The 25,233-nt window shown below is 44.8% G+C and overlaps 1 protein-coding gene across 1 annotated transcript in view; it reads left to right on the top strand.

Annotated features, from left to right (window-relative positions):
• Nucleotides 1-25,233, top strand: part of LOC8052063 (corticotropin-releasing factor receptor 1) — a 192,390-nt gene that overhangs the window by 158,094 nt on the left and 9,063 nt on the right. Inside the window, exon 9 of the mRNA XM_040215631.3 lies at nucleotides 23,285-23,326. Within this exon, the coding sequence (XP_040071565.1) occupies nucleotides 23,285-23,326 (42 nt within the window). The remainder of the gene's footprint in view (nucleotides 1-23,284; nucleotides 23,327-25,233) is intronic.

Here is a 25,233-nt window from a genome sequence, read left to right as displayed (position 1 = left end):
CGAAAGCGTGACACACGAATGACAGAAGACGGATAGCACATCTTCCGAACATACAGAAAGTGTGATGTTCGTGTTCTGTCCTTTTGGTTTAACTCTTCCTTAAAACAATGCATTCTGCATTGTTTTTATTTTTGAATGTGGGTATGCAAATTTAATATGTTCATTATGCGTACGCAATTCATGTACCCCTTGCATAGTGTTTAACGGCGCAGCAGGTATTTGTATAAACACATTATTAAATAAACAAATAAACATAGTCTTCGTTAACCCTTATTGCGCTCGATTCGCTCGATTAGGGGCCAACACAATAAAATGTAGAGAAGGGAAGAACTTTGATCTCCTGCTTTCAGGGATGAAAGTTTTTCTCTTTCTAAAGGAAAATTGGTTACAAGATCGTTTCTTTTTTTTTTTTTTATGGAAAATATTTTGACGCTTTTACGCAGCTGTGCGTAGGCGCCGCCACAACGGATTTTGAGTTTTTGATTCCTCTTATTCCGTTCGCTTTGCTTCATCATTAACACATCAGGACAGGTCATCGCCAATTTAGGTGCTACATTTTCCTTTTCCCTAGCATAGGCGTTTGTGAAGGCTCGTCAACGCCCGCTTCAGTGCCTCGGAATCTCGGTAGGACAAGAGAAAGTCGGCCATGGCGGCTCATATTGGCGCGTGTTTAAAGAGTCTGTAGCGACTGGCAACAAGGCGCCGAAGAAAAAGAGAAGCAGGCGCGTGAAAAACGGCTCGCAGTTCCAGCTACCGGCTCGACGGACTCCAGCACCCGCCGGTGCAGTTACAAACGCCTCAGATTTCTAATCACGTAAATATTGTAAAATAAATTAGTTGAGGGATCGCGAACCCTTCACGTCTATCGACCTTTTTTTTTTCCTGAAAGTGCGTGGCATTATTGCATTGTGTTGGCCGTCATTTCTACTTGTTCGAAAGGAAATAAATCCGGCGTTGCGAACATTAATGACACCACAATGGCAACTGATGTGACGTTAATGCAAGGCATGAATTTGAACGCACCTAAGTACTTCTGCTGATCGATCGGGTTTCATTGACGTAATTTTGTATACCACTTTGTCCTTATAAGCTCTCTGGTCGGTGCCGCATCCGAGCATCCCATTGACTTCGCACCATAGAGTTACTATAATGTTCGCTAGAGGCTCAATTAGCGATAGTGTCGATTCGTCTTACGGGATGGAAATCGAAGCAGACAGCAACCAGTATACTTTTGCTCTGCTCCTCTGCATTCCTTTGGGAAAACGCGAACGAATATTCTATTCGCTGGAAAATAATATAGATCACGTTTGTTATTTGGGTCATACCGAATAGTCTGTATTTTTATTACCATAGTAAAAGTTCAATTTCTTTAGTTACAGACTTTTTTTTAATCAGTAAATGATGACAGAATTCGCTATATTTTGGGCCCAAACCTGTGTTCCTCAGAAGTTGTGTAAACGCAAGCGACGAATCTAAGCAAAATAGCAATCTAGAGGTATGTAGAGTGTGTTCAAGGTCCGCCGGCATTCTGATGAAGCTTATATATTGCTAATATGGCAGTCCTGTCTCATATATAAAAATGACCCCGTCGTGAATCTTTACGTTCTCCTAAAACATTCAAACTTAAAGAATAAAGTGCATGGGCTAAGAAAGGTGCCTTTTCGTAATATTTGCTATGCCGCGCACCTTTTATTGGGCATCTATTTCCTGGCTTCTCCCTGTTTGCATAGATTTCGTGCGTGCGGGTGATGCTTGAACACAAAACAAGCATCTTGGTACATATGAACGATCGCAGATAATAAAACAATAATTATTTATTGCAAATCAGACGTAATTAACTTGGCCTTCACTGTATTATGATCGTCTACGTGCACAGCGAGTTAAGGATCCAGTGCTGCTGCGTAGTTCTTGCCTGATATTGTCACGGGTGGTGACCAAAACACAATAGATGAACAGGAAGAAATAAACGTTTAATGTGGCGAACTTGTGCCAAAAATAAAAGAGTACAAAAGATAATAACAAAGCGTCGCGGGCGTCGAAATCGGCGAAACCGCAGGATCGAGCGCTGGGGCGAGACTGACTGGGCTCGCCTGGCGGGATCCCTATGTACCCTCGTGGGTTTCTGGATCGTTCGGAGTAGTAGGTTCGGCGCGTAGAACATTCTAACCGCGAATCAACAAGACGGTTCTCGAATTCACCAGAACATCAAATTACACTCTCAACAAAAATGTGTAGCCGCTGCCAGGAATCGAACCCTGGCCTTCTGCGTGAGAGGCAAGCGCGATAAGCGTTAAGCCACGCGCGCGCTGCCTACTTGGCCAGCTGCGCGCGCGGCATTACTCCCCCCCTTTAAAAAGTGCATCGTTCCGATGCAACCCAAAAACAAAACAAAGCAAATAAAAAGAACGGTAAACTAAAGAGTATTTGGAATACGTAAGGTCCACTGTCCTATCGAGCGTAGTACGGCTTCATGCGCACGACGTGGACGACTTCTGGTCGTGGAGGGCGGCGTGATGAAGTCCGTGTTCCGTCGGGCATCACCTCGTAGTTCAGAACCCCGAGTCGACGAAGCACTTTGTAGGGTCCAAAGTAACGTTTAAGGAGCTTCTCGCTGAGACCGCGGCGGCGAATCGGTGTCCACACCCACACCCTGTCTCCGGGCTGGAAGTGGACGTCCCGACGACGAAGGTTGTAGCGGCCATTGTCGACACGTTGTTGAGCCTGAATCCGAAGTCTGGCGAGCTGACGGACTTCTTCTGCCCTTTGGGCAACCACCTGGGCGTCGTCGCTTGCGTCGACAGCCGCTTCGTGGGGTAACATAGCGTCCAGCATTGTCGTTACCTTGCGCCCATGCACCAGCTGAAAGGGTGTCATTCCGGTGGTCTCTTGTACGGCCGTGTTGTAGGCAAATGTGACGTACGGCATCACCTCGTCCCATGTCTTGTGCTCCACGTCGACGTACATGGAGATCATGTCGGCGATGGTCTTGTTGAGTCTTTCCGTTAGCCCGTCGGTCTGCGGGTGGTACGCCGTGGTGCGGCGATGGCTGGTGTGGCTGAGACGAAGGACTTCTTGCGTCAGCTGGGCCATGAATGATGATCCACGGTCTGAGATCAGGACTTCGGGAGCGCCGTGCCGGAGGACGATGGATTCAATGAAAAACTTGGCAACTTCCACAGCAGTTCCGGAAGGAAGGGCTTTCGTTTCGGCATACCGCGTGAGATAATCTGTGGCGACGATGATCCAGCGATTTCCCGACGTCGACGGCGGAAAAGGGCCAAGTAGATCCATTCCGATCTGCTGGAAGGGTGCTGTTGGCGGAGGAATTGACTGCAAGAGTCCGGCCGGCCTCGTCGGAGGTTTCTTTCGTCGCTGGCATTCATGACATGATCGCGTGTACAGGTGGACGGTTTTGGGGAGCTTGGGCCAGTAATACTTTTCACGAATACGTGCCAGGGTCCGGCTGTAACCAAGGTGTCCGGACGTCGGGTCGTCGTGGCAGGCTTGAAAGATCTCCTCCCGAAGGTCGGTCGGGATTACCAGCAGCCATGGCGAGTTGTTGTTCCCGAAGTTCTCTTTGTAGAGTACACCTTGTCTAATGGCGAAGGTCGGCAGCGCTCGTAAAAAAACACGTGGCATGGCACTCCCGCGCCCTTCCAGGTGCTCTATTAGTGCGCGCAGCTCAGGATCGTCTCGTTGACGCCGGGCCATGTCGTTGATGTTCACTGCGCCCAGAAAACACTCGTCGTCATCGTCGTCGCTGCTGCCGGAAGGTGTTGCGACGGGAGCTCTGGACAGGCAGTCGGCGTCGCTGTGCTTGCGGCCTGACTTGTAGACGACGGTCATGTTGAACTCTTGTTGTCGGAGACTCCACCGCGCGAGGCGTCCTGACGGGTCCTTGAGGTTCGCAAGCCAGCAGAGCGAGTGGTGGTCCGTGACTACCCGGAACGGGCTCCCGTACAAGTACGGACGAAACTTCGTGATTGCCCAGACGACCGCAAGGCATTCTTTCTCAGTCGTGAAGTAATTTCTCTCCGCCTTGGTCAATGTCCGACTTGCGTAGGCGATGACTCGCTCGGTGCCTTCTTGTACTTGAACCAAAACCGCGCCAAGCCCTGAGTTACTTGCGTCCGTGTGAATCTCGGTTTCCGCATCCTGGTCGAAATGTCCAAGAACAGGAGGAGTCTGCAGTCGTCGCTTCAGCTCGTCAAATGCCTGCTGCTGTTCATCGGCCCATTCGAACTTCTCGGCGTCCTTCGTGAGGTGTGTGAGCGGTGCGGAAATTCTTGCGAGATCTCGAACGAAGCGCCGATAGTAGGCACATAGCCCAAGGAACCTTCGGACGGCCTTCTTGTCTTTTGGCGCTGAAAATGCTGCGACGGCACGAGTCTTCTCGGGGTCTGGGCGGACACCTTCGTTACTAACCACGTGGCCGAGGAACTTCAGTTCGTCATAAGCGAACCGACACTTTGACGGCTTCAGGGTGAGTCCGGCGGTCCGTATGGCTTGGAAAACTGCTCGGAGTCATCTCAAGTGCTCGTCGAAGTCGCTGGAAAACACGACGACGTCGTCGAGGTAGACGATGACAGCTCTGCCACTTCAGCCCTGCCAGTACGGTGTCCATGACACGTTGGAAAGTTGCTGGCGCCGTGCACAGTCCGAAGGGCATCACTTTGAACTCGTACAGTCCATCCGGCGTGACGAAGGCTGTCTTTTCTCTCTCCCTTTCGTCGACTTCGACCTGCCAGTAGCCGCTCTTCAGGTCCATCGATGAGAAATATCGAGAGTGGCGCAGCCGGTCTAGAGTGTCGTCGATGCGGGGGAGTGGGTAGATGTCTTTCTTCGTCACCGTGTTCAGCTGCCGGTAGTCTACACAGAACCTAAGCGTCCCGTCTTTCTTCTTAACCAGTACGACTGGAGAGGCCCAAGGACTGCTTGAAGGTTGAATTATGTCGTCGTTCAGCATTTCTTGAACTTGCTCCTGGATCGCCTGCCTTTCTTTAACGGAGACTCTGTATGGCGATCGATGCACAGGGCGCGCGTCGTCCTCGGTAACGATGCGGCGCTTCGCAACGGTGGTTTGGCGCACCTTCAACGACGTGGCAAAGCAGTCGCGGTATTCGGCGAGAAGGTTAATCAACTATCGTCGTTTCGGGCCCGGGAGTTTAGGGTCAATGCCGAGCTGCGCTGGCGACGCACTGTCTTGCTGAGGTGGCGAGAATTCGTCAGTAATGGCGGCGACAGCGGCGGAGTTTTGGAGTTCCTCGACCTGGCCCACGGCTGCACCTTTTGTGAGGTGTTGCGCTTCATATCGGAAGTTCGTGACGAGGACCACAGTGCGGCCATCCTGAAGTTCAGCAACTCCTCTTGCGACGCCTATTCCTCTTCCCAGAAGCAACTGGAGGCTTCCTTCGAGCAGAACTTCGCCGCAGAAATCTTCGGTGATCCCGACGGGTACGAAAACACTCGACCGCGGCGGTAAGTTCACGTGGCTGGCGAGGACTCGGACCGCAGATGACGTCGTTTTGGGTTCCTCCGGTGGTGAAACAGGCTTTCGCAGCGTCAACCGGTTTGCTCCGAGGTCGATGACGGCGCCATACTCGCAGAGGAAGTCCATTCCGAGGATAACGTCCCTCGAACAGTCTTGCAGAACGACGAACTTTACAGGGCACGTCTCACCGTGGATCTCGACGCGAGCGGTGCATCGCCCGACTGGTGTGATGAGGTGCCCACCGGCGGTTCGTATTTGAGGTCCATCCCACGGCGTCGTGACTTTTCGAAGGCGGCGGGAGAGCCTCCCACTCAAAACTGAGTAGTCTGCTCCGGTGTCCACGAGTGCCGATGCGTCGTGGCCGTCGATGATGACGTTTAGGTTGTTGGACACCGTTTCAGGAGCGTCGTTTCGGTCTCCGGTAGCGTTCGAGTGGGGGCCCGTCGACGTTCGTGGAGGATCTTGGCGTCGGTCGTCTTCGGCAACTCCACCTCCAGGGGTTGCCGCGCCTAGTTTCCCCGGCGTGGAGCGAGGGGCGACAGGCTTTCACGTCGGGGTTGGTGCATCGGCGAAGCTGGACGTCGTGGTGAAGGCGATCGGATCTCTCGGCGGGACGCAGGCTCGGGGGACTGCGGTCGTCGCAAGTACTCGTCGATCTCCCGAGGGCGTTCACCATACCTGGGAGGCGGGTCGCTTGGGTGGAATCCGCGCAGCCCGAGTCGTCGTTATGGGCATCGGCGGTACACATGGTCAGCTTCCCCGCAGTGGTAACACAGCGGGCGTCGGTCGGCCGTCCTCCAGACGTCTGTCTTCCTCGGCGCAGGTCGGTCTGAGTGAACGTGCGCCTGATCTTCCTGTCGTCGGGGATAGTGCGGCGTTGGGGCGTCTCTTCGGGGTGGCGCCGCGGCTTGGCGGGGAGCTTGTGGCGGTCGTCGGGCTATGGCAGCGTAGCTCAACGTCGGTTCCTGCGGTGCCACCGTGGTGACGGGAACCTCTGGTTGGAGCGCCCGTTGTACTTCCTCGCGCACAGCCTCGGCAATGGAAAGTGTCGCTGGACGACTTGCGGCTGGCAGCAACTAGCGGAGTTCCTCCCGGACGACCTCCCGGATAATTTCGCGGATATCCGTAGCAAGAGCGTGCTCGCCGCCAAGCAGCGCGGTTGCAGCGACACTTGGATGTCGCTGGTAGTGGGAAGCGCGCGCTTGGAGGGCGTGCTCGATGTTTGTCGCCTCGGTGACGAAGGCTTCGACGGTGCCCGGCGGGTTGCGCACGAGGCCTCCAAAGATGTCGTCTCTCACCCCGCGCATGAGGACCCGCAGCTTCTTGTCGTCTGTGGCTCGTGGGTCGGCACGGGCGCTCAGGCGGAGGACATCTTCTACGAAGCTTGTGATGCTTTCGTCGGGGCCCTACGTTCGAATTCTGAGGAGATCTTCTGCCTTCTCCCGTCGGTGTAGGGTGGCGAACGTCCGCTGCAACTCGGCCACACAGATGTCCCACGACGTAAGCGAAGCCTCGTGATTCTCGAACCAATGCCTCGCAGTACCCTCCAGCGAAAAGTAGAGGTTCTGGAGGCACTGCTCCGCAGTCCATCCGTTGTGCCGCGCCACACGCTCGTAGTGCTTGATCCAGTCTTCGACATCCTCATGGATCTCGCCGTGGAAGGGAGTCGGCGTACGGGGAGCGGCGGGCAGGTAGACGACGGCAGGAGCGGCGGGGGTCGGCGACTGGCCGGCCATCGTCGGCTTCGTTGGCTGCTTGGTCCTGGGCGGCAGAAGTCCGAATTCCGGGTGTAGGCCTTGGGTGCGACGACTGAACCGGATCTCGGTAGTGCCTTCGTCGGTTCTTCGTGGGCTTGGCGTCGGACTTGCACTGCGAACCCTCGGAGGGGAACGCTGCACGGGCATGCGTTACCCCGCACCTCCACCAATATGTCACGGGTGGTGACCAAAACACAATAGATGAACAGGAAGAAATAAACGTTTAATGTGGCGAACTTGTGCCAAAAATAAAAGAGTACAAAAGATAATAACAAAGCGTCGCGGGCGTCGAAATCGGCGAAACCGCAGGATCGAGCGCTGGGGCGAGACTGACTGCGCTCGCCTGGCGGGATCCCTTATGTACCCTCGTGGGTTTCTGGATCGTTCGGAGTAGAAGGTTCGGCGCGTAGAACATTCTAACCGCGAATCAACAAGACTGTTCTCGAATTCACCAGAACATCAAATTACCCTCTCAACAAAAATGTGTAGCCGCTGCCAGGAATCGAACCCTGGCCTTCTGCGTGAGAGGCAAGCGCGATAACCGTTAGGCTACGCGCGCGCTGCCTACTTCGCCAGCTGCGCGCGCGGCAATATCTTGGTTATCCACACACCCTTCGTTTCCTTGGCGTACAAAAAAGCGCCGACGCTATATTCCCGCTAATAGTCCCCGACAGTGCGCATAAATGCATGAATGAACCTGTTTAAACTAGTTGAATTACATGAATATGACAGGGAAACACTCTAACTGACCAATATCTTCATTTGTTACCGAGAAATTTTCTATACCATAATACTCATTTATTCGTAATATCTGCTCTTAATATCAAAAACAGAGATAAATGAACCCTTTTTCACCATAGAAATTTATTACCTGAAGTAAATTTTTTGACTGGTCGCTGTCTGCTTCCCTTTGCAACAGCAAACTAGTGCCAGCTGAACGTCTAGCATACATTGTGATAACTCTATGCTTCGCACCGCCATCTACGTAGAGCACAAAATATTACACGCTTTGTCGCGCTGACATTTGTCAACAAAATGGCATTTCACGCCTCGTGAAAACACCGCGTTGGTTACCGACACCGTTACCGCAGAGCGAATTAAAGGGATCGATGCGTGTTTGAAAGGACGGTAGAAATTGGTTTCTAAACGTATCAAGCTAAGATTTGGCACGAAAGGTGCTGAAGGTAGTGCATTAGGGACATAAAAAGTGCACTGAAGAAACTTATCTGAGTAAGATGTTATAAACTAAGAAATTTAAAATTCCTACTTACGGCGGCCCCGTTATCTTGCGTTATCTTACAAGAGCTTAGGCTCGCTTAAGGCTCTGTTATACTCCGACGTAACGCGCGCGCAATTGAACGCTGGCCGAAGTCGGCTACGTCACGTCAGTCACGCCGCGCGCGTCAAAAATTCGCCCTCTCTATACTCCGGCGGCCCCGGCGGCTCCCGCGGCGCGCATCGGTGGGCCGCCGGCGCGGCGCATGCGCAGAATGTGACTTCGAGGGTACGTTTGCTGCGAGAGTGCGCCACTTTCGGTTCCTTTTCGTTTCGAATAGCAGACGAAAACTCTCTCGCTTCTTGAGCGCCAAGTTCGAGCGATGGCGTGGACGTACCTTGCACGACGAAAACTAGCGCTTGCACCGTTGGTGCACCACCTGCGCCGTAAGCGTAGGCGGTCAATGTACATACGGTACATCTTTGACAAGCGCCCGGTCTACGGTACTCAAGCTTCCTCGTGTCGTAGGCACACGGGTGAGGACGAATTCCCTCGATCAGCTTCTCGACCAACCGAGTCCGATTCTTCAAACATGACGCCACACGGGGTGCTCCTGTCGTCTGCTAGTGCTCGTATTCGCCGCGCTTCCCGCGCCAGGGCTGCCGGGAGCCAGCGCGCGATGCATCCTGGTCCGGCGTCGCATTTTGGCGTCAAAGCAGTCAGGCTGCGTCGAACGTCGCCGGTCGCGTCGGTTACGTCACGACGCCGGAGTATAGAGCGTCGGGTTTTCGCCGACGTGACGTCGCTTTGACGCGCTCGCACTCGCGCACGCGTTACGTCGGAGTATAACAGAGCCTTTACGCTGAGAGTTACCGGTTACTAGTGGTACCTATGACCACCAACTTATAACTAGGGCTTTAAGTACGCAAACTCTAGTTCTTTTTTCTTGAAAATTATGGTGCCACTGTGAAAAATGTAGCCTCTATACTCGACTTTTGAATGGTACACTTTTGCATCTGACCACCTCCGTAATCACAAAGGTTACAACGTCACAACTCACAAGCGTGTTGCTCTGTTCTTGTCAATGAGTTTAGTTACTTGGAGCTTATATCTCAAAATTCAGGGAATTTCTATCATTTAAAAGCATTGATACAGGCAATACTTATTCGATGTAGTCGCAAAACAACCTCCGCTAAAGCATTCTGAAGCTGATACGTTGTCGCCCTCCCGAATTTATCCGTGGCTCTTCTTTCTACGCCTTTCTTACACCCTTCATGAAATAGAGTGTTTTCCATGCAGGACTAACTTGATTGACAAAACTAATCACTAGAGAAGGAAAACAAGTGGGACAAAGAACAAACGCAAATCTCCAAACAGAGCTAGGTGACTGGTACGGGACCGAAAAAATCCGCCTGATCCTGGCATCGGACCAGGGACCTCTCCATTTCCAGTAGAACGAAAATGGAGAGGTCCCTGGTCCTCATCTCCCCATTTCCAGTGGAGCTGGACAAGAATAACAAAAATAATCTCAAGGGATTATTTTCGTCATCCTTGTCCAGCTTGCTTGCAGCTTTGCATTTGACCTACTTCATATTTATAAAGCGTGTGGAACCAATGATAGCCACGCATTCTTATCATGTATAAGACATGTGTGTGCGTGTGCATCCCCCTTTTTAGTTCCTAAGTCACGGGTATTCAGGATAGTTAAGATATAAATAATCTTAATTTCCATTGAAAGGAATAAATGGCGGAGAAAAAAAGCAGGAAGCTCCAACAAGAAGCTCGACCAGGGGTGGCCAGGCTGACACGGCCTAAGAGCCGCAAACAAAACCACGAAACTTCCAAGAGCCGCGGGGGAGGGGGAGTTTCCGCACAACACTCGGAGAGCCAATCACCGCAACTTATGGCAGCCCAGCGAATGATGATGCCGAAACTTATGTTTAGATGAAAGAACGTAGGCTTAGTTGTGATATTAAGCAATGCGAAACCTCACATTTGCATTGCTTAATGTCACAACTCAGACCGCGTTTTTTAGTCTAAACATATGTTTCGGCGTCGTCATTCGCTGAGCCTCCGTAAATTGCGGTGATTGGCTCTGCGAGTGTTCTGCGGGAAAGTAAACGCAAGGGCGTTTTTTTTTTTTTTTTAGAGTGTCTACCTTCAATCTATCTGAGTCAAAAGCAGTCCAATTGTACGTAAGGTAGCACAAGACTACCAAACCGCAACCTGTCTTCTGATTTAAAACACGTTCCATTTCTCTTGTTGGGGAAGCGCTCGTGTGAGTGGAGGCGGAAGAGTGGGGAAGGGGGGGGGGGGGGGGGGGGGCGTAGGGGAGGGAGCCGCCAGCCGCACAATACTAACACGCAAAGAGCCGCATGCGGCTCGCGAGCCGCAGCTTGGCCACCCCTGAGCTCGACTGACCCTCGGCCCCATGAGGCTGCAATGGAACAAACAATTATTGAGCAATTAAGACAAGAAACATTCATGCACAGCAAATTACACATTGGCAAAAGGAATAGCGTAAACAAGACATCAAAAGTTCAAATATGTATATAGGTGCTGATCAGCTCTTTAGGAAATATTGTTTCTAGATATATATTTTTTTTCCTCCGGAACTGTTTAGAAGCTTAGAAATTAAATACCGAAACATTTGCTGCAAATAATTTTACCTGCATGTGGGAACCTTCCAATATTCATTATGGCGGGTCATCTATGCCGTATTATATATTTCTAATGAGGTTATCTTGCTTAAAAGACGCTTCCATTTCTGTTTTCATTAGCAATGTTGATTAGATGTCTATTTTCAGATAGGTTACGAATTTTTAACATCTGCAGATTACCACACATGGTCCCAGTGGGACAGTCATAAAGTGCGTGGAAGATGGCTGTCACCGCACTTTATGACTTAAGACCAGAAAGGGGCTTAAGAACAGCAAGAGTAGTGATATAAATGAGTTTCAAATAAAACGAGCCAAATTTGTAATGGACGTCATCGCGCCATGCCTAGTACACATATATAATTTATCTTTATCGTCTGGACATTTTCCTGTGAGCATGAAGTGGGCCAAAGTCTCAGTTATTTACAAAAAAGGTGACCATAAGCATATTATAAGTAATTAGAGGCCTCTTTTCGTGCTGCCTGTTTTTTTTTTTTTAAGGTACTTGGAAAGATTATTTTTACGCGCCTTGACAACTTTGTTTGCAGAACACTATATGTTTACAGACTTCCAGTTCGGTTTTCGTAAAAGTAATTCTACAGTAGCAGCACTGTCACTTCAAATATAAGTTATTTCACAAAACATAGAAAGAAGGCTCGTTACTTTAGGCATCTTTATTGATTTTAGTAAAGCGTTTGATGTCCTCAACCACAAAAGTTTAATTCAGAAATTAGATCGTTACGGCGTTCGTTGCACGCCACTTGCTTCATCTGAATCCCACTTAAATAATCGTAAACAGTGTGTTGTTATCAATGGTCATTGCTCTTCTTTCCTAAAAATTCGCACTGGTGTACCACAAGGAAGTATGTTGAACCCCTTATATTTAATGTTTTATTAATGATATTATAAACATAAATAACGAGGCACAGTTTATTATTTACGCGTATGACACCAGCTTGTTTCTTTCTGGAGATGATGAAGCTGATGTAATAGCATGTAAAGCAAATTATATTTATACAAGTTTTTTATGTGGTCTGAAATAAATGGCCTCAAGGCAAACACAACAAACAGCAAAGCAATTTTATTTAGGTCAACAAGAAACCTGCTGCTATAAATAATACAATCAATCTTGGTACTTCATCGATTGAACTTGTAAACCAGCATAAAACCTTAAGTGTATTTTTTTTTGGAGCACATGACGCGGGATAACAATATAAATTATATACTTGTAAAACTTTTACGGGTAGTTGCTATTATGGCTTGCTGCCGTAATATTTTGCCACCTAACATTAAGCTAAACATGTTTAATGTATTATTCCAGTTCCGCTTATATTATTGTGATCTTGTGTGGACCACTACTTCGAAAACAATCGTTAATAACATATTATTGCTCCAAAATAAAATTTTACGGTATATTAGAGATGTTTCTTTTTATGACCTTACAAAATAATCATTTTCCAGATTTCAAATAGTTCATATAAAATCAATGTACGAGTACCGTTTGCTTTATACTCTTGTAGAATGTTTATGCAAAATTTCAGATCTTAGAAGGCATGAATCGGTTGCTATCACGCTCTCACAGATCCATTGGCCCTCCCTCAGTCTCGTACAAATTATATTTTCCAGTCTTTACATTATAGTATATCGCTTCTTTTAACAAGTGTATCACGAAAAACATAAATATAAACACAATAAGTAAGAGAACCGATCGTTTCTGTTTTTTTAGTTTTGTATACATTTAATGTGTTCTTGATTTGTTGCTGCTGCCAATGTTAAGGGATTCCCTGCCTAGTCAAGCTGTTATTAACAGCTTTTTTGTGGGCTTTCCCGCCAGATTTTTTGGAAATAAATTTGGTTTGATTTTATTTAAACATTTGTATTATTAAGCAGGTAAATTTTGTTTACGTGGGATGCCCTGGAGTTAGACAAACCATTTTGAAAAAAGTATTTTCACGCGAACTGGTAGAATTTTACCTTGGCGGTATGTTAAACCAACAACACGTGGCAATTTGGAATTCAAATAATTTGCATTGCTATCCCATTGTATATTTAAATAAAGAACAGACACCGAGGGTTTTAAAATTATCCACGATCTCTATCGGACTTGAGCCAAATACCATATAGGCCTCGACATAGACATTTGTTCAGTGTTCGGACGAAAGAAAATAGCATTAGTCTTTTCTGCGTTAATAATTAGTCTGTTTTCCCTTACCCAAGGCGCCAAACTTGACAAAGTAAAATTAACAGCATCCACAAGTTAATCACTGTTTAAAGACGAAAGAAATATACTAGTGTCGGTCTGCATTAATTAAAATTTGGCCACAGGGTCTATATTCCCACTATTGTTTATATACAGGTTAAAAAAGGGCCCTAAAATACTTCCTTGTGGAACCCATGAAATAATACGTTCTTTATCGAAAGAATGACACTAATATAAATATATTAAAAGAAATCACTAAATTATGAGCTTATGAGTGATAACGGCACCCCTTGTGTACAATCATATTCAAGTTTACAAAGCAGAATCCACGAAATCAGAGGCTTTAGTAACATCTACGAACACGCCTGAACGTTCTTTCCTTAAAAACTTGTAATACAATCTAAAAAAAAAAAATCTGGATGTATAAGAACTTTTAGAGGTTCTTCGGCTTGTTCATGTTTTGCATCCTAAAAAGTATTTTTAAGCACCCCCTAAAAGGGTTATTATATGTGAAGAACCTATAAGGGGTTCTTTTAAGCTCATTTTTCGTGACCAAGTTGCTTCTTAGTGCGCCAGGGGGCGATTGTGCTTAAGGCGAACGCGTAATTCACGGGCTGAAACAGCTCTTGGGAAGTCGAAGGACCTGTCAAGAACGGAATTTTTTTAAATATTTCTTTAGAGTGTATATATTCTTTCTGACACAAGAGGGCGTATCACGTTCTCGAGGTCTCTAGAAAGTAAGAGGAAGACTGAAGCCGGTCTATAATTGCTGGAATTATAGTGGAGGACCTCTTTCTTGGAATTAATAAGATATTTGCTTAATTCCAACAAACTACTAAAAAATACACAAAGAGAGATCATTAAAAACATTTCAAAACTTCTTGCAAATGAGGAAGCAACTTTTGAAAAGACGCCGCCTGGTAATTTATGGCAAAAGCTCCAACATCTAGAGGATGGCAACACCATAAGAACCGCGTGTCTTAAGAGATCTCGTTCTTGGCGTCAAAAAATCAATAACACTCTAAAATAACGAGCTTATTTGCGCATTTAGGAGTCCTCAACAGAATTTTTCTTAAAATTAATACTGTGTTAAGACGCGATAATGCATAAGAGTATACACACACGTGTATACTCTTATGTTGTTGCCGGCTTCGGTTTTCCACTTATCAGTACGCGTGCCAGCAGTTCCCGGGACGGGTTTCCAGCGCCTACGCTAATTACTCTGTTCCAGAAATGCTAATTTTAATCTCGTTTCGCCACACGCTGGCAGTAATGCATGTTTTTTGTTGTTGTTTTAGTGTTTTTTTTTTTAAACGCGCGGAAGAGCATGATGCATTTCAGGTTCGTTTTTTTTTTCTTTTTATATTATTTTGTTTTGTATTTGTTTAATGCACTCGGCTCGCTTTACAGCTAGTTCAACGTACACACGCTCTGCGAGGTTAGCTGCCGCAGGAGAGTGGTGCTCAACTTATAGATGGTTTGCGTTCAATGTGGCGAAACCTCTTCCCTGACAAATGATGCCATCTGAGGCTGTCCAGCGAATGTGCGGTGCAGTAATTCGACGTCGTACGTTAAGGCTTTTTCGACGTGTGTGCGGCGGCGAAAGACTTCTGGGACTGTCGACAGAAGATCAGACTCGACGGAGAAATATGCTTATCTCAAAAGCCTTCGTTTGGTTTTGGAGTGAATGCAGAATCTTTTGTTGTTACCGCATACTTCGTTTTACTTCGCGTCGAGATCACCCGCCTTTAAAAGTCACGCGAAAAAGTACAGCGTCAAGGCACTCGTTGTTTCCGTGGGTTCGCTAAAGTAAGCCGAACCAAACGCGCACCAAAAAAAAACAAAAAAACGCCCAATCACGGTATGCTCACCGTGCGTGATTGGTCGAGTCTGTGATAGTACACCCAGAAAGACAATGAGCCCCGCGTCGATGCCCTTGAGGCCTTGTCTGATTGGCTCTACCGGGTCATAGTTTTGGCTTTGGTCGGACTTTAAATGAAACGGAAAATAGGGTTCGTTTCTATCAACATGACACAACACTACAGTGTTTGAGCTCACTTTCCTGCTGAACACGAGACAACAAGTCACGGAGAAACGTGGAAGCACCCTATCGAATGATAAATATAAGAATGCAAATATATATCTAGAAAAAATGATAAAAAGTCAGATGCACTAGCGACGATGAGAGTAACATTTCACTTGCTTATTCTTCCTGAGCAAATTGACCTTTTTTTCGGATCTAATCGTATTAGCAGCTTCTGCATTCGCTTGGGTCCGTTCATTTTTTGTCGCGTTCGGTTTTCTTCGTGTTCTACAAAAAAAGGAACTCACGGAGTTTTTTTTTTTTTTTTTTTTTTGTCGATTAGGATTAAGATGTTTCGGTGGCACTCTCTTGAGGTTTCCGTTCGTGACGTCATGACCATAACGTATTATGCCGTGACGTCAGCTTAATGTCGGTTGCGAACTACAAGCTCCATGGTATGTGTACAGTCTTAATCTGGTTCCACATAAGATCCACCTCGTAAGTGGAACTTTTTTGCAAAAAAGATCCATCTATTTTAAGTGGAACGGCGTTCCAGATACCCCGAAAAATATGGTTTAATTTTTATGGCATTCTAAATCGAACCATATTCAACTTCTAGACGGTTGGCATTTATGTGGATTCCACTTATAAACGATTAGCCTTGACGTGTTCCACTTATAAACGAGCTTGCATTGTAGTCCTTTCTCTAGAAAGTATTTAAATGTAAGCTCCGAGTCATCGCATTCTAAAACCAACACCATCACCGTTGACACCCTGACACTGCGCTGATCTTCGTCGATGAGAGAAGAATTAATCTAGATAATGACGTCACAACGAGTGTTTGTCCAATTTCCAACTGCGACCACAGCGTCGCTTTTGGACGTACACGTCACTAATACTCACTGAAAGCTTAAGAAGTTTACAAAACATATTGCAGGGCTCATGATGGTCGTGCGTCTTGATGCGCAATTCGTTTTCAGGCGTCTTTATAAGGCAATGTCGCACGATGGTTCGTTTTCGGGGCCACAGTACGCAAGATGCCCGGAACGCGACGACTTACATTGCGCTTCTAAGCTGTCGGTCGCTATAGCAACTAGATCTCCGCTTGTCATTTAGTCTACCTCAAATGTCTCCGACGCACATTAGATTGCACATAACCACACTGTAACTGTGCCAACTGTGTCTGTAATAAAAGGTAGAGAAAAAAATAGGAACTTGCAACTGGCTGCAAAATAAATACTTGCAGAATGTTATTTATTATTTATTTCGTTTATTTATCAATACTGCAATCCCCTAGCAGGGATTTTAGTAGGGTGGGTTTACAATATGAAAGTACAGATACATAGCTGGCACAAAAGGACAAAAATACAAAATGTCACATAAAGAAATAAAAAAAACACGATACAAAACAATATTAACTAAGGTGGGAGGCAAATAATGTCAATGATGGCTGCAAAACTACATCATTAGTAAGGTTATTCCAATCGATTATTGTTCTTGGGAAAAAAAGAATATTCAAGCAATTATTGCGTTCGCGGAAAGGAGCTATATTTAAGTCATGCCTTTGTCTGGTCGCATATCCAGAAGAAAAGGAAACTAGTTGAGATATATTAATTTTATAATGACCTTTAATTAATTGAAACAGAAGCTTGAGACGAGAATGACGATTTCTTTGTGTTAATGGTGGTAGGTTGGCCCTTGCCAAAAGCTCGGTTACAGAAGTACGTCCAAAGCTGTTGCATATAAAGCGAGCGACCTTTTTCTGTACGCTATCAATTTTATTAATATTAGTCGTTGTGAAGGGGTCCCAAATAATAGCAGCGTAATCTAGCGTTGGCTGAACAATTGATTTATATGCTAGAAGGCGAACAGGAGGGGTAGCAAGTTTCAAAGCTCTCTTGAGAAATAACAACTTACGAATTGCGTTAGCCCTTACGGAATCAATGTGCTGCGTCCAGGTAAGGTTATTTGAAATCCACAGACCTATGTACTTATAGCGTGTAACTTCGGAGAGAAATGTATTATTAACAAAGTAATTGAACTTTAATGAGAGTCTTTTGTTAGTAATTCTCGTAAAGACAGTTTTGTCATAGTTAATACACATCTGCCATACATCACACCAAGCAGCAACTTTTTGAAAAGCACTGTTTAGCAACAACTGATCTGCAATACTATATATTTCTGTGTAAATTACACAATCATCAGCATATAGTTTAATTTTAACCGGAATGTCTTGCATGATGTCGTTAATTAATATTAAAAAAAGCAGTGGTCCAAGAACAGACCCTTGGGGAACGCCAGAGTCAACGGAAAGTTTGTTAGAACAACATTCGTTAAACACTACAAATTGCTGTCTATTAGAAAGGTACGCCGAAATCCATTTAACTAACTAGGTGTTTTTAAGTATCTTATCTAGCTTGTACAGTAACTTTTCATGAGATACCTTACCAAATGCTTTTGTAAAGTCCATAAAAATTGCATCTGTCTGTTTCCGGTTATTGATTGATGTGGAAAAGTCGTGTATCGTTTCAATTAGCTGAGTACATGTTGAGTAGCCTTTTCTAAACCCATGCTGATGTTTAGTTATAATATTGTATTTATCGAGAAACTCTGGTATGTGGCTATGCATTATATGCTCCAAAAGCCTGCAACAAGTTGATGTCAATGAAATAAGACGGTAGGTTTTGATGCAATGCCTGTTCCCATTCTTATGGAGCGGTTTTACTCTGGCAATTCCCCAATCGTCTGGGACTTGGCCCTCATACAAAGATCTTAAGAATAATAAATACAGATACTTAGATACCCATTCCGCATACCTCCTTAAAAATGCATTGGGAATGTTATCGGGCCCACAGGATTTCTTAATATCCAATTTTAGAAGCATGTTTAATATGCCATGTTCACTAATGACAACGTCAGAACTGGGTGGGAAATGAGCATCAAAATTTGGTATAACATCATTGTCTTGCGTCAAAACCGATTTGAAATGTTCATTAAGTGCATTTGCAATTTTTCGACCATCGTCAGCTTGAATACCATCAATTTCAAAAACATCACAAGATCTAGAAGATGGAGATATTAATCGCCAGAATCTCTCAGGAGACGTGGTTATGAAATGCGGTAATGATTCACCGTAATAATGTTGTTTGTCCATAGCTAATTTATATTTAAGTTGGGTGGAAACATTAAAAATTTTTTCATCGAGCTTTTGTGTGTTCACGCATGTCTTCTTTTTTCTTTTTAGTCGCTTTAGTTTCCTCCGCAGCCGTAATGTCTCAAGAGATATCCAGGGGTTATTTTTATTTTTTTTTACAATGCATGGTACAAATCGTTCAATGCATTCATTTACAATACCTTTAAAGCAGTTCCAAAGCTAATGTGTATTGGCAGTGCTATTTTCAAAAGCGTCAAAGTTGAAAGAAAGCATGTCAACAATGGAAACGTCGTCGGCACGTGAGAAGTTTCGGAAACACAAAGTTTTGTCATCTCGGTCCACAGAAACGTCATCCATGGTCAATAAAACAGCCTGATGATCGGAAATTCCAGGTACTACCTCACATTTAGTATTACCAGAAATCATTCCACTTGCAAAAAAAAAAATCAAGTATCGATTTAGAGTTACCTTGAATCCTCGTGAAATCTTCAACGACTTGTAATAAGTCAAAAGTAAATGCTATATCCAGCATTGCTTCACCAGATTCGTCACTTTGATTTAGGACTAAGAAGTTTGGCCAATCAACGTTTGGCAAATTAAAACCTCCGGACAAAATAATCCGATCATCAGGCTTAACATCTACACTAAGATAATTCCTCAAACACTCGAGGACAGCAACTGAGGAACTAGGAGGCCTGTAAGAGGCCCCGAAGACGTACCTAACCTTACCACTGTAAGCTTTGCAAACGATACACTATGTCAAAAACATCTGGCATGCTTAGTATTTTTAAAGAATTCTTAAAAAGGACACACACTCCACCTCCTTTACTTTCACGGTCTTTTCGGTAAACACTGTAGCCAGTAGGAACAAATTCACTGTCATATACGCTTTCGTTTAACCATCTCTCTGTTAAAATAACGATATTTGGATCATGAGAAAGCAACATTCCTTCTAGCTCGGTGGCCTTGTTAAGAACGCTCCTACAATTCATGTTCAATACTTTCAACGATCGAAGGCCACAGCTACGCCGTCAGTTATCGCTATCGTTTTTGTTCAGCCTAAAGCGTTGAGCATTTTCCTTCGTTCCAACCAAACGGTACCTTATCAACACTCAGCTTATCGTATACAAGTTTTGCTTTCGCTCCGTTTTTTGTTTCTTCGGCCGAACTTTTCCATAACTGTTTTCTTATTTCACGAATTCTGAAAGAATAGTCCTCTGATAGCGATATCGTGGTGCCTTTAAGTTTGTACGCAAACTTTATTATAGCAGTCTTTTCTCGGTAGTCCATAAATTTTAAAATGGTAGGGCGAGGTTTGTTTTCATCTTTTCGGCCAAGTCTGTGACATCTTTCAATTCCCGTTGCAGTAATACCCAGTTTCTCAGAGAAAACTTCGTTCTTTATTTTTCTTTCAAGCTCCTCTGGTGTCTTCGTGTTAGGTTCATCCAGGCCATATATGATCAAATTATTTCTGCGGCTTCTATTCTCCAAATCGTCAACCTTGGCCATAAGTGATGATAACTGCGAGTCAAACCTTGTCACTGTACTTTCCATGATTTTAACTTGGTTGGTTAATGCGTTCAGGTCAGTTACTTTCCGTTCTATCTCATCAATTCGTGCATCCAATGCGGTAATTTTCTTTTTAATTTCGTTTTGGGTGACCACCACTTCTTGGAGACTGACAGTAATTTTGCCCTGTCCGGCAAGTAGTTGCAGCAGAAGCTCGTTGTCAGGTCCTGGATTTGCTTCTACATCTCCGCAAACTAAGATATCTAACGGATGTGGAACAACACTACTAACACGATTCAGTAGGCATCTCACACATAGTTGACAGGGCAGCAGCACTAAAAAGCGGTCATCGCTCCGATAACAGTAAGATGGCATATAATCACTGACCTGTAATACGAAGCAGAAAGGGGTGCTCAGCATTTTGCCAGTCGTGCTGCTGCCGAGCGCACTGGTGAAGAACGGCGTCGTCGGTGTTCTTATAGCTGGTTGACGATCCACGTGACGTCACGTCACTGCTGAGCGGTCAAATAGGGAAGGCGTGACGTAGCGGAAGAACGGTTCATCGATGATACAGCGATCGTCACGCGCAGGCAACGCGGTGAGAAGTCCTCGATTCCAGTCAGCAGTTGTCGCTGCTCGATAGCAGCCATGCGACGCTGTCTGGGCTCCCAGGAGTACGGTCACAACCTGTAGTAGGAAGCAGAAAGGGTTGCTCAGCATTTTGCCAGTCGTGCTGCTGCCGAGCCAGTCAGTACAGTCTCTAGCAGCTCTTTTAAAAGTAAAAATTATCGAGTTCTTTTTTTTTATTATTATTATGGGCATTGGTAATCCATTCCACTTATTAATGCACACAGCGGGATACGTATTTTGCTAAACACTTAAACAGGCAAAGGGAAATTTGAGATTATCAAAATAATCACGCCGTAGAGGGTCATAATGAATGAAAAATTGTTACTTTATTCATCCATAAAATGTTAAACTTTTTTTTTTTTTTTCAGAAAATTGAATGTACATAGGGTGTCTCCTGTTTTGAGGGCGAGGCAGTAAAGTCAAGTTTTTCAGCGTGGAAGTCCTTAAATAAGTTTGGTTATAAAAATTGACTCGAGTTGAATAGACGCTATCATGACGGGAGTTTCACAAGGCACAAATGTTTTTCACTTTCGGCCTGGCAAGGATGCTGTGCGGCAGCCTTGTAACCTGGGGGTGTCTTGACGAGAATGGGCGCTTAAAAATACTAAACGTTTGTTAACCTTACAAGTAATATTATCAATAGAAGGTTTCCGAGACAGGTCTGCCTTTATGCAGCAGTCAAGGTACTTGAATGATAAATAATTTTTTATTGGTATAAGGTACAGAATTACCGGGTTTAGGAAGTGACACATTTACTAATGCACACAAGCAATTCAGGTCCCGATATTTCAATTAAACATAGGTCACCATTCAAGTCTAGGCAGCCTTTTTTATTGGCAATATCCTAGTAAATAACAATAATATCGACAAGCAGGCAAAGGTACCTCCCTAGCCCATAATTATTATCAGAATTACAAAGTCGAAAAATCAATGAAGATATTACTGCATTCCGGGTACTTCCGCAATTACCGACAGGAATTGGGAAGATGCTTCTCTAAAGTGGTTAATTTGGATTTTAGTAGTAGTGAAAGTATTCACCCAATGAGTACTGAATTAATATTAGGTACTCGTAGGTGTGCCAGTAGTTTCTAATGCTGCGTACGGATTGATAATTTTGAGGACTATAAGCGGTGTGTTTTGTTTTTTTTCTTGCGCCTTGAAATTATGATACATATGATTTACCCACTATAAAAAATGCCTCACACCTAGTTATAATTTTTGGGAAATATATTTGACGTGAAAATAATACGTCGTTAATAATTAGTATTGTTCAACCTTTGATACTTGCTACAAGAACTTAAAAACACACTCATTAAATAAGCATGTCCATATTTGCTTACATTATCAGTAGATCTAGAACATGTACGGCGAACCCCGCATTGGAATGACAACCCCTGGGGCGTATTTGAGGCGGCTCGCAACTCGTGGCTTGCAGTCCATTAAATGAACATTCAAAATTCCATTAAAATGTCCTAAGCCTTGACACCGGGTTAAGACGCACATAGCCGCTGCATCGCTTACAGCAGAAACAGAAACGTTGACTGTGGCCACCAAAAAGCATAAAAAAAGAAAGAAAAGTGTGGGTGTGTGTGTGTGTGTGTAACGTGTTTTTTTTTACTTTTATTTTAATAAAAAGCAAAAATTTAAATAAAAACATGGTGCTATTTTTAACTTCTTTTATATTGATAACTAACTATGACCTTGTAGCGTGCATTTTATGATTCATATGCCAGGACAAACATGCTGGCGCAAGAGCTCAGGCTCGCCGCGCTCGAGCTACGAGCACAAACTGCGAGACCGCGGGCGATTTTACAAATGCAGTTTTTTACCGTACCAGTCGGTCGGCCAATTCTTGTGTCTCTACAAGCTATTTCTTTGACGGTGACCTGACAAAAGTGTACGTACAAAATTGTGATATGTGTAATTTTAACTGTGATGTTTGTCGGATATCGAACGACATGTCATCTCAACTTAAAAAAATAATTAAACTACATAAAGAGAACGTATCTGCATCCGAGCACGGATAATTCCTGCTTAGTATTTTACTTGGTATTTCTAAGAAAGCTTTCATAAAAGATATTCACCTACCTATGTTTGCTAACAACTGTGCCCGAGAGCTTGATTTCTTCATCTCTATTCACATAATGCCACTGTTACGAAGCTAACTTTTGTTCAGTTCCTTCTCCGTAAACAGGGGTGATTAAAACGCGTTTTACGATACTGTATGAATTATGGCGCACATCATTCATACAGTATCGTATGAAAGAAAATGTGTTGATGTGGAAGGATGTGAAAAGGACGATACAGATTCCGAGAGCTGCGAGCAGCATAGTAGTACTTTACTTTGCTTAATCGTAAGTAAAAGCACAGTCAAAGGCCTGTAAGTTGCAGAAATACATAAAAAAATACTAAAAGCATAAGGCCATGGCCTGCTTTCAGGGTATCATTGGATGTGCCGGCGATGGCACACGCTAAGAAATACAACCAGCACAGTCACGTGGCGCTTTCGGCGCAAGGTAACTGCTGAAAATGGGTAGGACCTGATTCTTCCTATCCACTCTCAGCATCGGCTGTGCTCTGATATAAGGTGAAACAATTTGTGGCGTTCTTTCCAGGGTAATAAATTCAATTCTATTTTTTTTTTCAGGGACTGTCAGTATCTATCCTCTACTGCTTCGTCAACTCAGAGGTAAGTCGATCTTCCTGATACTACCACTTCAGCAATTCTATTCAAAGTGTTTTTTTTGTTTTTTTTTCTTATTTTGATTAGCCCAAACACCCTTTTCACTCCGCATCAGCGTGGTAAAAGTGACGCTTGCGTGTTCGCACCTTTGGAATATCAGGGCACCGATCAAGAAAGAGCTGTAGCCACGTGGCTCGTAATTGCCTTGCTGTCTGGCGCCCTTGACTCGGATCGTTAACGTGAGTAAGCGAGCGGGACGCTGGCAGGCTAATTAGTTACCGATAATTAGAAATCCTCGAAGGAAAGCAGAAAGAACACAAAACAAAAAAGATACGCGACTCAGACACGTGTCAGAAAATGAACGGCCCCCTTCTGCTTCGCTTGTCACCTTTGTTCATAATCGCGTGGCTCAAAAATGTAAGCTTCTCTGCTAGTTCCGGGGCGTCACCTGCATAGCTGGTGGAACCCATGTTGTTCTTGTCTTTTTTGGAACATTTACTTTCAATATCTTTCATATTGTCGCTTTGATGTTTCTTGATTCTAACTGAAATGTTTCAGATTGATCTTTTTAGCCGTGTAATAAGACGTTGGAAGCTGATTGACAGAAGGATGCGCTGCCGTGAACTGTAAAAAAAACGTTTGTAATATAACCGGAAATATCCGGAAACTTTCAGACAAAATAATGAAACAGTTCTTTTAGATTAAAATACAGACAAGCATATCAGTTAAAATACAGGGCTTATGTTATTCATAAAGAACACGAGTTTTCGGTAAATAAGCAGTCTAAAGATACTTTATTATCGGCAAAGATAAAATTATTACACTAAAAAACTTGTTTTTCTTTAGGCGCTCTACAAAACATTCCGTTATATGTAAAAAAAAAAACAGAGCGTATGTATTCCAACCATCCCAAACATTTTCGGTAAATAAACGGGCTAAACAAACTCAGATTACTGCGAAAACACAGAACTTTCCTCTTTCCTGCAAGGCGAATAATCATTAGATCAGAGAACAAAGCCATATTTAAAACAACTTATTTTATGAAGGAATGTTTCTTTGCAATACAAGGCATGGTACTTAGACATTTAGCTGTTGTGTGTTAATCCGCAGTAGAGTCACAGCGATAACTGCGACATGTCATGGCAAAGTCGTTCAAATTTTCAAATTTCAGACGGGAGAAGAAAATGCTTGCATAAGCCATGGAAATGCCCAGGCCCCAGCTTTTTCCCAATGAAAAGTGAGGTTCAGGCGAGAAAACAAATCAGCGTTCGCGGTTTTCAATGGATCGATGGAGGAGTTTTGAACATAGAAAAATATGTGAATGATTTCTAGTTTTGTGGTATATTCGTAGCCCATTTCACTTCTACGGAGGTGCATGTTGTGGTAATATACAGTAGAGCACTGCACGGGCCCGGACCAGCCCGAAGACCCGAGTCCGGCCCGGCCCGCGGGCCGGGCTCGGGCCGGGCTCGGGCCGGGTAGCACGCATTTTCTCGGGCCCAGGCCGGGCTCGGGCTTGAACGACATATTTTTCGGCCCGTGTGAGGGGCAGTCGTGTGCCGGAAATTCTAAATTGTTGATAACAAAAAGTGTGCTCAATAGTCTTCTAGGTACAATAAAAACACTACGGTGCCGTTAAAAAAAACAGTCTTGCTCTTGGAGAGTTTTAGTTGTATAAAAGAAAACGTATGGATTCTACCAGCATAGTGTGAAAGTGCCGTGAAGAAAACGAGGGCGCTAAGGTTGCAATGTACAACATGAGTGTCTTTTTACTCTGCCTTTCAAGAAAAAAACTTGAGTTTGACTTGGAATTTTGTGCGGGGGACCTCACTATGCCACCAAAAATAAGCTAACTAACATGGATAATTTTGTGCTTACACAGCCTTTTGAAGATGCACTAGCGTGACTCTGAT

This window comes from Ixodes scapularis, unplaced genomic scaffold (genome assembly GCF_016920785.2).
Source record: "Ixodes scapularis isolate PalLabHiFi unplaced genomic scaffold, ASM1692078v2 PGA_scaffold5__190_contigs__length_132052651, whole genome shotgun sequence".
NCBI classification, from domain to species: domain Eukaryota; kingdom Metazoa; phylum Arthropoda; class Arachnida; order Ixodida; family Ixodidae; genus Ixodes; species Ixodes scapularis.
Note: the sequence above shows the minus strand (reverse complement) of the source record. Positions and strands in the feature narration are given on the sequence as shown.